Here is a 13,108-nt window from a genome sequence, read left to right as displayed (position 1 = left end):
TAGACTCCCCTGTGTCCCAGAGAACAGATCCCTGCCCACACATGCACTGGGGTAGAGGACACAGAGACATCGAGGGGCTGGAGAGTGTGCAGGGAAGGGAACGGAGCTGGGAAGGGGCTGGAGCAGCAGGAGGGGCTGAGGGAGCTGGGGGGGCTCAGCCTGGAGAAAAGGAGGCTCAGGGGGGACCTTCTGGCTCTGCAATCCCTGACAGGAGTGGGGAGCTGGGGGGGGGTCGGGCTCTGCTCCCAGGGAACAGGGACAGGAGGAGAGGGAACGGCCTCAAGTTGCACAGGGAGAGGTTTAGATTAGACAGTAGGGAAATTTTTTTTCATAGAAATAGTTGTTGATGATTGGAAGAGGCTGCCCAGGACAGTGGTGGATTCACCATCCTGGGAAGTGTTCAACAAGTGTGTGGATGTGGCACTTGGGGACATGGGTTAGCGCTGGCATTGGCAGTGCTGGGGGAATGGTTGGGCTTGATGATCTTAGAGATATTTTCCAACCTCAACAATTCTATAATAAGGGCACTATGAATACATATACATCTATTTCTGCATTCTTTCTATTCATCACCTCGAGATCCTGCACAGATTTTATCAAACACTCCAGAATTATATGAGTGATTTATTCGGATTCAGGTTCCACCCACAGGTGTGTGTATCACGGTCATGAACACCTCACCACTTTTATCTTTGTTCCTTTTTTTTTTTCTTTTAATTGACTTTAATTTATTTTTAAATGAAGTGCTTTTGGAAGCTGGGAAAAATTTAGTTAAATGACAATGGAAGGGAAATAAGGAAATTACCTTTTTCTTATTATTTTAACTGTCAGCTCAGGAAAGGAAAGCCTCTGTTAAGCCTCTTTTTCCAGGGATTTTAATTTGTTATGTGAGTATTGGGTTAGATCCACAGTGGAGAAATATGAATAGGCTATTTTGGAAAGAGCAACACTTTACTAATGTTTTTTTGTTGGTTTTGTGGTTTGTTTTTTTCTTTTTTTTAGGGGAGGGAAAGTTAATCTTTAATGAAAATTATATTGGTGGCTTCTGAGAAACTGAAACCACAAATGCTACTTTAAAAACCAGTCTCATCTCAAAGTTTTATTTGTTTGTTGTGTTAATTCACAGGCTTTGGAAAATATGGGGTGTGGGGTTTTTTTTAGTGTTTTAGTGCTTTCTGGCCTGCCCTTGACTAACAAACTGCCTTTAAAGCCCAGTACTTGGTGGAGGTTAGACTCTTATCTCTGACAGCAGCATTTGGGAGTGAGGGATTGGTTCGTGTCTTTTTAAAATTGGGTACTTTCGTTTCCCTTAAAAAACCAAAATAAAAGCTTAACTCTCTAGTGCTGAGTTTCTTATAAATCCAGGATGAAACCTATAAAACCACAGAGTCTACAGGGTTTGCTGGGAACAAGCACAAAACTCATAGATTTTAGTGGGTGTGAATTGTGCGCAGGAGTAAAAGAGAGCTGCAGGGTGTCATTGTTTGCTTGCTTTTTGGGAGTCAGGATCAGGCTGAAGAAGTGGAATCAGGGTCAGACACAGCCCTGATGGCCTCTGTTAAATGTTATATTGGCATCCAGATTGGTAGAGAACTGTGGAATTATCCTGTTACAGGTGGTCAGTGCTGAAGAAAAAAAAAATGGAAAGAAGGGTGGAAAGGAAAAGAGATTAAAAAGAAAAGGTTAAAAGCAAGGATAAAGGCAAAAGGAAAGGGAAAAGAGAAAACAGAGCATAATTTCTGCTTGAATGTTGAGATCTCTCATACTGCTCAGCACCCTTTCCTAGAGTGACCAGCTGAGACTGTCCCATTGCCTTTAATAAGGAGGAGACTGAGGTCTGCTCAGCAATTCTTTAAGAAACTGTAAAAACTGAAGGGAAGAAGCCAAAGTTCCTGAATAAGTAAAAAGAATTGACCCTAGAAAGAAATCAAGTAACAGGCAACGAGGCTAAATGTTATTTTTCAAGATTTCTGAGGTTCAGGAAGGAGAAAAAGCTGTGGCATTCTTTTAAAGGTCAGAGGGTTGAACTTAAATTGGGAAAACTTTGCAGGGTTGTAATGAAAGGAGGTGAATGGGAAAGGAAGGAGAAAAGAGCAGAACAAGTTAAGCCCAGAAATGCCTGGGAAGGGCTGTGAAACATTTCCAACAATTTTTTTTTTTTTCCTTCAATTTACACTGGGATGTCTGGAAACCATCCTGGAACAGCAAGTGCCGTAGTACTTGGGTTACTCCTCTGAAGGACACTGGAAATATGAAATCCTCTGATTCACACCAGAAATTTTGAGTTTCAGCTTTTAGCATGTTTTAAAAATATCCCAGTAACTTTGTAAGTGGCTGTGTTTAAGTAGGTCACTCTGACTTGTGTTTTGACACAAATTTTTTATTTTGTCTTTATCAGAATGGACTAAAGTTGAAAATCAGCACTACTGGCAATTCAGCAATAACCCTGTGAGAGTTTTATCAGTGTGAGTAGGACAAACTTTAAAGATATTTATCACCAGGAAAAGGCAGCTCAATGATGTTATCAAAGCTAATACTAAAACGTAGGAAAGATGGATTTTTCAGCGGTGACATGAAGGGAAACAAAATGTAGAAGCAAGAAGATGAATTTAAGCACAGCTGTAATCAAAAAAAAACCCCTGTATTGAATCTGAGGGAGAGCTAAAAATTGCAAAATGGAGCCTATTTAAAAAATAAATGATCTTAAATTCATGTTTTATGGGAGCTCGGGTAGTTATAGTACAGCTTATGGGTACCATCATCCTGAGAACATGAGATCATTTATCCTGGAATTTTGATGAAATTATGACTTTTATTCTGCAAAGTACTCCAGCGTTTTCTCTAAAGTTTTGCTAAACTGAAATGTAAAGGTCAAGGTATCACCAAAAAAAAAAAAAAAAAAAAAAAAAAATTGATGCATTCTTAAAGAAAATGCATTTTACAAAGGGAGCAGAGAATACTCAAGATTGTGTTCCACTAGTCCTTGGTTTGATCCAAAGGATTTTTAACCAGAGAGACTGTGATCAAGATACAGAGGAATACAGTAAGAAATCATAGAATATGCATTATAAAACAATTAAATGAGCCACATAAGAGATGAATAAGTCACCAGTGTGGCTGAAAGCTGAACCACTATTTCTTTTGCTCTCCATTTTTGGAGTTTAAAAACAGAATACAGTGCTAAAGGAGAATACAACTGATTTAGATTTTCTAAGGCTTTTCATAAAGTCCTGCACACACAGCTGTTTGGAAAATGGGTAACCCTGGAGTGAGCGTTAAGGCCTCTGATGGATTAAGAGCTGGTTACAAGGCATAAGCAAAGCACAAACGTCCATTTCTCTGCAGGCAGAAAGACGAATCCCGTGATGCTTCAGGTGCCAGTGCTGTGGTTGGTGTGCAATGTGTTAATTAACAGGTGATCAGGCAGAAGCAAAATTTGCCACAAGGAAAACGCTGGTTTGGCTGGTAGGAGTGAGGGAGTTTTCTTGTCAGAAAGACAAGACTAAAAGATAATTTTATTTAATTTCTCTAGATAAGTGGAACAATTCAAACTGTATTATCTACAGGGACAGGAAGGTTCTGAGCTAATTCATCCTCTCAGAAAAAATATGGCATCATTAGGGGCAGGTGAGCAAAGATACTTTTTTCATGCATAACAGCCCTCAGAGCAGTGTTGAAGGTGCTAGGCTGTCATTATAGGAAGAATAAACCAACTAGTGGTTTCCACTTTGATCTCCACAACCTAAAGATCTTCCAGAATGGAAGAAGGTCAAGATAAGGATTACATAATTAAAGAAAATTCGAGGTTTAGATGCAATTTATCTCAGTGAGAGTTTAAAAATACCAGGATTATCTATTTTGGATGTGCCAGACACCTTATATAATGAACAGGAGGTTAATATAATAGAAATGCCCATTTTCACAAACTGTTATTACTGAGTTGCTGTTCAAATCTGTTCTCAAAAAATCTTGTGCTGTTAAAAACCTTTTTTTTTTTTTTTTTAAATAAGAAGGATGGTGGTGGAAGTGGAAAGAAATTTACCAAATCTAGAAAATAAAGGCAGAAAAATGCAGGGAATAACTATTAGCTCCAACAGAATGTTTTGTGGCCACAAGTGAGAATTGTACAATAATCTTTTAAAATAAAAGCACTGGTATTCCATGCATCCCCTTGCCTACACACACCTACATGCAGATACACACAAACCTATAACTGAGCCAGAAAGGCTGGTTTGCTTGTGTTATATAACCCATTTTGTGTCCAACAGCACGGGACTGTTTTCCTGAGGGGATTTTTTGAAAAGTTAGCTTTTATTTGAAATAATAACCTGAAGGGAGTTCCGGTTTAGTAGGAATAATATTTCGGGGGTGCTTACTGCGTGCAGTCCTGCACAAGCACACAGGAGGATGAGCCATCTGAAATTGGGGAGACACTTCTGTCCCTGCAGCTGCCATTTGTTGTCCTTCTCTGAACACTTGGTGATGTCCCCTCTCCTTGTACCTGTGGGATGTACCTGGCCATGAGGCAAACCATGCTTACCTCGCTTCTCCCTTGGCATTTATCTGTCTGCAAATGACAATTCGCTCCGCAAAAAAAAGCTTGAAGGCTTGTTTTGCCTTCCTCTGTGCGTGTCCCTATCTCCCAACACTTTGTAACATAACTCCAGAACATCCCCATGAGTTCTGTGATGTACAGCTCTGCACGTGGACAAATCCACTTCTTCCATTCCCACATCATCCTGCTTAGCTGCATAAACCCACAGCTTAAGTTGGAGCCTTTTGTGAAGTGCCAGAAGAGAAGACTTAACACAGATGGGCCAAAGGGTCAGGACTTGGCTATAAATTCGGGAAGGCTTAAGAACATTGGTTTTATGGTCTGTGGCTAAATCAGTGGTGCAGTGTATTGGCAGGGAAGGCTGATTCTTCCTGAAAGTCTTGTGTTTACTGTAAAATGCTGTGGTGTGTGGGTATTCATTATTTTAAGTCTGACTTTTAACAGTTTTATTGGGAGAAAACTGAATAGCAAATTGCAAGAAAGGACAAGATGATCTTGTGCATTGGACAGTGGCATTTCATCCTTTTCTGTGCCACAGCACTCTGCCCTGATTTTGCTTTTGCTCCTTCCAGATTCACCAGTGACAGAACTAAAGAGAAATCACATTTCTACCTTTGAGTTTTACCTGTAGTAGAAATCAGTGACCACTTCTCTGAGCACAGAAGGGTAACCAGGCTGAAAACCCAATGCAGTGACAGGAAACTCAGGCACGATTACATATGGTCATTTCCTCATCCATGGCAGCAAATTAATATATGTATCCGTAGGCAAGATACATCCATGCACAGTGTCTGTCACAAAACATCAGCCCAAGCAACAAAATATTTATATCAGATCTACTTCTTGGAAAACCAGTTGGTTTAATACTGTCCCATCAGGAAATGGAGCTGGGGAAGGGTCTGGAGCACAAGACTGATGAGGAGCAGCTGAGGGAGCTGGGGGGGCTCAGCCTGGAGAAAAGGAGGCTCAGGGGGGACCTTCTCACTCTCTGCAACTCCCTGGAAGGAGAGTGGAGTCAGGTGGGGATCCGTGTCTTCTCCCAGGTAAAAATCAACAGGACAAGAGGAAACAGCCTCAGGTTGTGCCAGGGGTGGTTTAGACTGGATATTAGGAAAGATTTGTCAACAGAAAGGATTGTCAAGCAACTGATCTGAGAGGTCTTTTCCAACAGAAACAATACTGTGGTTCTGTGATATATTGCATAATATTTCAGTAGAATTTTATAAAGCTTTTTCTTTTCAATTAGCAATATAATAATCATGACTGAAATGTAAATCATATTGCATGAGACCTGGACTTAAAAACATTTCATGAAATATTTAGAATCTCCTTATAAGGAATGTACAGTTCTTCTAGAAACAGACTTTGGCAAACACTTCAAGCTAAGTAAGGTATCATGTTTCCTTCCTTATTCATCCTTCAAATGAATCTGAGAAGCTGTGCTGTCTTTGACAGACTATGTCAGATATCCCATAGGAATTATCTTTTAAATACCTGTTTAAAATCTTAAACTTCCTGGTAGACCACATACTTTACTCAGTGAATTAAATTAATGAATTAATTTAAAAAAACCAAAAAAAACACAGGAGAAATTTCATCCAGAACTCCGAAATTTTTAAGGTATAACTTCGTGAATTTCTTGTACTAAAACCTTTTAAATATGGATAATGGCTGAGCTTTTTTCCTAACAGCATCTTTTTTTTTTTTTTTTTTTTTAGCGTAGTGGATCATTCATGGATTCTTTTCTTTATTATCTTAGCTTTGACTCCTGCCAGTCATTCTAGATAATTTTCTCGATTTATGTGACACAAACAACTATGATGTTTAAACAGACAATTTTCAGGGATCCCTCCATCAGCTTTTAGCAGTGTAGTGGTCCAATCCTTTAGACTGCCATGTCCTTCTTGAATAATCTTACCCAAATCAGACCAGATTTTTACAGCCATTTAAGGGCTGCTTTGATCAGGTGACTGGCACCTTATGAACATGGCATAGGGAAAATCAGATTTCTGAAGGACAACTACAAATGCTGAAATGAATACAGAGCTACCAAGAGTTAACCAGAGGGCAAAGATGAACACAGCAGGGTGTAGATCAGTCACTTCTCTGGTTTGTCTGGGAACAGTCTGGCTCCAGGGAACATCCCCTTGGATCAAAATTCCTGGGCACTAGAAAGAGTGGAGTAGCTGCTTGTCTCTTTAAAGTGAAGCTCTAAGAAACAGCTCTGCTGATGCCATTCAGAAATAGTCGTCTGGCTAGAAAAACACCCCAGAGATGAGACCTTTGGAAACCCCTGAGTTCCAGTGAGATTTGGATGAAAAGGAGCAATGTCTTGCTCAGCCAGTACCCTCCTGATTAAGAGCCAAAACTGTTCCAGGATTTGATGGATGATTGGGATTATTTATACCTAAACTTGCCTGTCCAAAGCAGACATCTGCTCTGAGCCAGACATCTGTCCTCCCTCCCTACTCAGTGGGCAGAGCAATGCCAGAATTTGGTCCAGTTGAACTTGAACTGCTTTCTTAAAGTGGGGGTGAATAATTGTCTCATGGAAACATCTCTTGCTTTCTGCTTGGTAAAGGGAAACAGGTTTATAACTTTCAGGTGTGTGAAGTAGGACAAAAGTGGGCCAAGTTTCTTTACTCCCATCGATGCTGCGAAGAATTAGAAACTCGTGCACCTGGAGGGTCCTTGACCTTTATTGCTTTTTTTGTGTCTTAATTATCCCTTTCTATATTTCTGAACATTCACATCTACTTAAGATTCTCAAGAATTCAAGTTCCTAAATTATAAGGCCATAAAAGTGCAGTAAATTAGCGAGGCATTCATTTAATCTTGCATATTAATGAAACTTTTTTGTTCTAATGCTGTGAAGAGTAACGCCCAAACATTTTCAAATTTTTATCTCAGTACTTTCATTACATAACCCAACATTTCCCTGTCAGTGATCTTATTGTTCCCATACCACTAAACAAAATTTGCAGAGATGTTTTGAAGTGCAAAAATTGCTGTACAAACTGATTGCCATACAAGAAAAGGGCAATAGGGAATATATTTTTAGAAAACAGATAATTACTTGATGATTTTAATATGTCGGAGATATGGGTGGGTGGGAGAAAAACAAGAAGAGCTTTAGAGAAAATAATTTCTTTGTGGAACAGGTTGGTTCACCAAAAAGTACAAGTTTTATCAAGGCACGAACTCACCCATGAGGTTGTGCTATTTTTGTATTATGCTGATAGCAAAAAATATATAATTTAAAAGAATTAATCAATTGATAAAATAGAAGTAATTTCAACTTTGCTGATTCCCAGTTTTTTCTCCAGCAGCAGTTCAACCTACATTTTGTTGGCAGGGATCTTCCTTTCTGTGCCGTTGAAAACTCATCCACAGAAAGGATTTAAAGTCTTTATTTGTTGGAATGACAAAGTCAGTAAATTAGAAGTGTTGCTATTAACTTGGGACCTGATTCTGTCAACATTTGTGCCGGTGCCTAATTAATTCACGCAGTTAGGCCCAGAGATGTTAATGGCTCACATTTTTCAGTCTAAGCGTATGCACAACTGTGTTCAAGGCCACAGCTCAAACTACGAAACCAGGGTTTAATTCTTCCCCAGAAGTATTGATTTGCTTCTGAATCGAAAATTCGTAGCCAATGTCTCTGTGCATAATAAATGAATCATTCTCTACCTGATGCATTTGCAAGTTTTAACTCCAGATACAGGTTCGTGCCTTCACCTGAATTTTACTTGGAGTTCTTTCGCTGTTGGGATAAAAACGTCCTTCTTTGTGCAGGAAATGATAGATAAGAAGGACTGGAGGTTTTTTTGTCACGGAGCTCAATAACCTTCCATGGAGAATAATACAGTTTTCAACTCAAGTTTCAAAAACTTTACTGCATTAGTGGCCATATATGCATGGTGAAGCTGTGAGTAGTGGCATCTTATTAGTTTAAGATGTTTTTTCTTGCTTGTCTAATCAAAAGTGAGCACTGATGTAAAAATGCAGTTGGCAAGCAAGCAATCCATAAAGTACTTTAATAGCTATTTCCATTTTGAAAGAGCAGATAATGGTCACGTGTAGCATGTAAATTAAGGACTAAATTATAGCCAGCTCTGCAAAGTCAGAACGGAGGGAAGAGGCTCCCACAGCCAGTGGAAGTCATTGTGGTGACACACGTGGTCAAGTTAATGCAGGAAAACTAATGAAATGTAACTTCCCACCTTACAGTGATTTCATTTACATTTCCCTTGTTTTGTCTCTGAGAAACACCCCAGGTGGCCATTGCAAAGATCTCACCAAAGTCGATCTGTACTATATCTGCTTCCCCCCACCACCACTGATACCTGCCCTGTCAAGGAAAAGATTGTAAAAGATTGGTGCAACCTGTTTTGACAAATCTCTTCCCTGTCCAGCATCTGCTCATTATTTACAAGATAATCAAAAATTAATTGCTCTGTGTCATGTTTCATTATCTTTCTGGGTACTAAAATTATGTTGAATGTTTTGTAAATCTCCCTTTTTTTCTCTATCTTTATAATAATAGATATGTGCTTCCTCTTTTCTTTTTCCAAATCTCTGGAATTCTCACTGTTATTGTTTTTCTTGAGGTCTGTAGCATCTGCTATTAATTATATCAAATACCTGACCACCTCTGCTAGTTAGGAAATTCTAGACAGAAATTTAAGGTTAACCCTAAATATTAAGGGGTTTACCTCCTTTTTGTTGTAATTTTTGCATCTCTAATTTTTCTTATTTTATCCCTATGACCCTAAATAATTTCTGTTTTATTCTTTAGATTGGCTTGTTTTCACTGTATTTTGAATGATTTCTTTTTGATGCTCAGTCTAAAGACTTCCTTATGCAATCATATTAGTCTCCTACTACACTTTCAAGTGTTCTATTAATTAAGGTAATTTGATATATGCATTTATTAATATTCTTTCCAAAACTTCCAGCTCTCTCATACTCCTTTTCTAATTAAAATGTTTCCCCTCTGCCTGGCAATGTTTTGTTAATGTTTACTTTTTTAAAAGTCTATTGTTTCTGCCGTTTCTTCCTGTTTTCTTCAACATATCCCAAGCAGTTACTGAATATTGTCTGCATGGAAGACACAATTTTGTTCTCTCATCTGTGTATTTGGACAAATAGATATATATATATATGTATATGTGTGTGTATACATATAAACAAGATTTGAATCCCTATATCTTGAACTTTAAAGGGTTCCCCATTAATATCCAGTAATACCTAAATGCCAGAAACAGAAAGTTTGAGCTCGTGGTTGCTGCCGCTTGTTCTCTGTAACGTAAACTATTCTTGAATCATGTTTTTTTTGTGATTTTACTTTAAACCAGATAGTAAGTGAGATGCATAAAAGGCAGTTTTAAATGTAGGATATTCAGTCAAGAAGAAAATGTGGTTTCACGTCACAGTGAAAGTTTCCTTCCTAGGAAAGGTTGTCACTGCTCTGGATGAAAATAACACTGGAAATTCCCCTTTGTATTCATCAGTTGGGTTCAAGTTACCAAGAAGTGCATTAAAAATAGGGTCTAGGGAAAAGATAGTCTGGAAAGGTAATATTTTAACAACAAAAAAGGCAACTGACTGATTTAGGAATCATCTTTCCTGTTTTTCCAACTGTATTATCAAAATAGTAAAGCCGGGGGTACATGATTTGGATACCTAAACTCTGCATTTAAAATTATATGAATATAATATAAAGACATCTATCTATAAATCAAGTTTGACCCAAGTTCCCTAAATTCTTTAATATTAATCCCACTGGATTTTGTATCCAGGTTTCTAGTGAACACAGGTTTCCTCCAATATTAAGCTAAAAACTTTGAAGAGGAAAGTAAGTACAGAAGTGTAGGTGCATTATAATCAGTGGGACCTGGCATTCATGTTCCTGTTTGTGGGATTTGGCTGTAAGTTCTTAGAGGACTGATTTGGGGAAGATTTGTCTTTCTGCAAACATGATGTGCAGAAAGTGATTATACCTTCAAAGGAATGCTGTGTGAAATTTGGAGAAAAGCCTCTTGCTACTTCAAGGAATGCCCTGAAACTATTTACAGAAGTAATAATTGCTTTAAGCTATGCATTAAAAAGTTCATACCACAGTTTATAATACTGTTAGTTAATATCTGTGACTATTTTTTGTATTATGTACATGACGATAGTGAAGAAACAGAAGTTTCATTCAAGTGCCTTCTCAGAAGTAATAGGCTTGATTTCACATTTTGTCCTTTATATAGTTATTATTATTCAGTTTGAGCTAGTCTGCAGTTAGTTGTTTAAATGAGTGGGCATAATGGCTACAGTTGGCTTTGATCACTCGATACAAATATGTCCTGTCTTCATTCCAAGTTGTAAAGCTTTTAAATGTACTTAACTGATTGCTCAGGTATCTTGCAGTCTTTTAAAAGTTGAGAGATCTCACTTTTTAGAGGAAGTTTTCCATTTTGTATTGTGCAATTGGGGGAGAGAATATGAAGATCATTAATTTCACGCTGCCAGAAGATGTGCCAGAGCTCTGCATGTGCAGCATCAGCACCAGCCCATGCCATGAGCCTTCCTGTGTCTTGAGTTTGTAAGAACAGCACATCCCACATTGGCTGGAAAGTTTCTCTGCCCAAGAGCAGGGGGAGAATGGTCATGAAAGAAGGCGTCTAATCTTCCTTTCGTTGTGTTTAATCCAGTCATGCCGCGTTTTGCTGAGCAAGTTGAGGTTGCCATTGAAGCTCTGAGTGCCAACGTCCCCCAGCCATTTGAGGAGAACGAGTTCATCGACGCCTCCCGCCTGGTTTACGACGGAGTTCGTGACATCAGGAAAGCTGTTCTGATGATCAGGGTATGTAAAGCACCTGGGGAGTGAAATTTGGGACTTACAGGGGTAGTATGGTGTTGGATGAGAGAAACACGAAAGCTTCTTGGAATCAACCCTGTGCTGTAAATAAGCCAGAAAAGGTTGACATTGAAACAAGCATGAAACAGAAGTATGGGCAACCAGAAAGAATTAGTAAATAAAGAGGTAAGGTTGTTTTTGTAGATGAACCACAATTAATATGTTAATCACCTCGGAGGAGATTTGATTGCAACTGTCAATAGATGCAAACTTCATTACTGTTTCCATAGTAATAGAATTAATTTCCCAAGGTCTTCAAAGTTTGTGTAGTTTTTTTGTCGTTTTGTTTATTTGGGTTCTTTTCCTAATGTATGTGTGCTGCTCAGGATGTGAGGTAGGTCTGGTTAAAATCTAAATGAATAAATAAATTATCTTGCTGCTCCAGTGAGCCTCTGCAGGGATGGTTTTGAATGTTTACTGAGGTATAAATGTGTCATTTCAGTGTTGACTAACCAGTGGATTCAATTTGCTTAGACATCTTTTAATAAAACAAACAAATAAATAAAAGAAACCAGAGAACAACATCATTATTATGAGAGTAGGTGTGTGCTGCTTTTCACTGTAGTCTGCAGTCAAAGATTTAAAACATAAAACCAGCAAACCAAACCTAGTTTGGACATCTTTTCAACAATTGCAACTGTTATTTGAAACCCAAATTACTTTGAATCTGCCCTAATGAAAGCCACATGCACAGAAAGCTATGGAGGAAATCACAGAGGATTTTTTATTTCTTGTGAAGCAAATAACAGGGCTAAAATACCAACTCATCCCTTCAAACCAACAGGTAACATACACTTGTGGTTGGGAGTGTATTATGGCTCTGATGTAAGACTTGAGGCAGTTGGAGCCCTCCAGAATAGCTCCATTTTAGTAATCTGTCACTATGTATTAACATTTACAGAAAAAGCTTTTGACAGGCTTAATTTTATAACTGAGAAACATAAATTCCATTCTCATCCCCAGGGCTCGTCTCAGGTAGCCTGAATTATAGTCGTGACTGATGACGGGGGAAACCCGTCCTGCCTGTGGGTGTGCAGCATCAGAGTCCTGCAAGTCTTCTGGACTGGGATGGAACTCTTTACTTCAGTTACTTCCCTGTGAGGGTGGGGAGGCCCTGGCACAGGTTGCCCAGAGAAGCTGTGGCTGCCCCATCCCTGGAAGTGTCCAAGGCCAGGTTGGACGGGGCTTGGAGCAACCTGGGACAGTGGAAGGTGTCCCTGCCCATGGCAGGGAGTGGAATTGGATGGTCTTTAAAAGTCCCTTCCAACTCAAACCATTGTATGGTTCTATAATGAAAGATCTGCATAGCAAAGGATCTCCATTTTCACTCTGATTATCCAGTTCTTTAGTCTGTAACAGCAGTTTCCAAACTTCTCTTAGGACAAGAACCACTTCTCAGGACATTGTAGTCTTCTCCAGTCATTTGGAATCGCTTCATGAGGCACAGCCAGCAGGTGGGATCTGCTGTAGACACACACTTTCCCGTCCCCTACGCAGAGTTCTGTCTTCCAGCACCTTCCTGCACATCAGAGTTGTCCCTGAGAGGTTGCCATGAGGTTGTCCATCCTGGTGAGATGTTTCTGCTAAGCACAAAGCACTGTTTGAAATTCTGGAGGCACATTCACTTATTTCATTCCTGCCTTACA

At 39.1% G+C, this 13,108-nt stretch overlaps 1 protein-coding gene across 3 annotated transcripts in view; it reads left to right on the top strand.

Annotated features, from left to right (window-relative positions):
* LOC114068625 (catenin alpha-2) overlaps positions 1 to 13,108 on the top strand; it is a 148,828-nt gene that overhangs the window by 96,205 nt on the left and 39,515 nt on the right. For all 3 annotated transcript variants that reach the window (XM_027904903.1, XM_027904904.1, XM_027904902.1), the window contains exon 7: positions 11,257 to 11,408. In XM_027904903.1, the coding sequence (XP_027760704.1) occupies positions 11,257 to 11,408 (152 nt within the window). The remainder of the gene's footprint in view (positions 1 to 11,256; positions 11,409 to 13,108) is intronic.

Source organism: Empidonax traillii, unplaced genomic scaffold (assembly GCF_003031625.1).
Source record: "Empidonax traillii isolate 1590-97213 ecotype Southwest subspecies unplaced genomic scaffold, ASM303162v1 scaffold1101:size226669, whole genome shotgun sequence".
NCBI classification, from domain to species: Eukaryota; Metazoa; Chordata; class Aves; order Passeriformes; family Tyrannidae; genus Empidonax; species Empidonax traillii.
The sequence above is the reverse complement of the archived record's forward strand: the minus strand, read 5'-3'. Positions and strand labels throughout refer to the sequence as shown.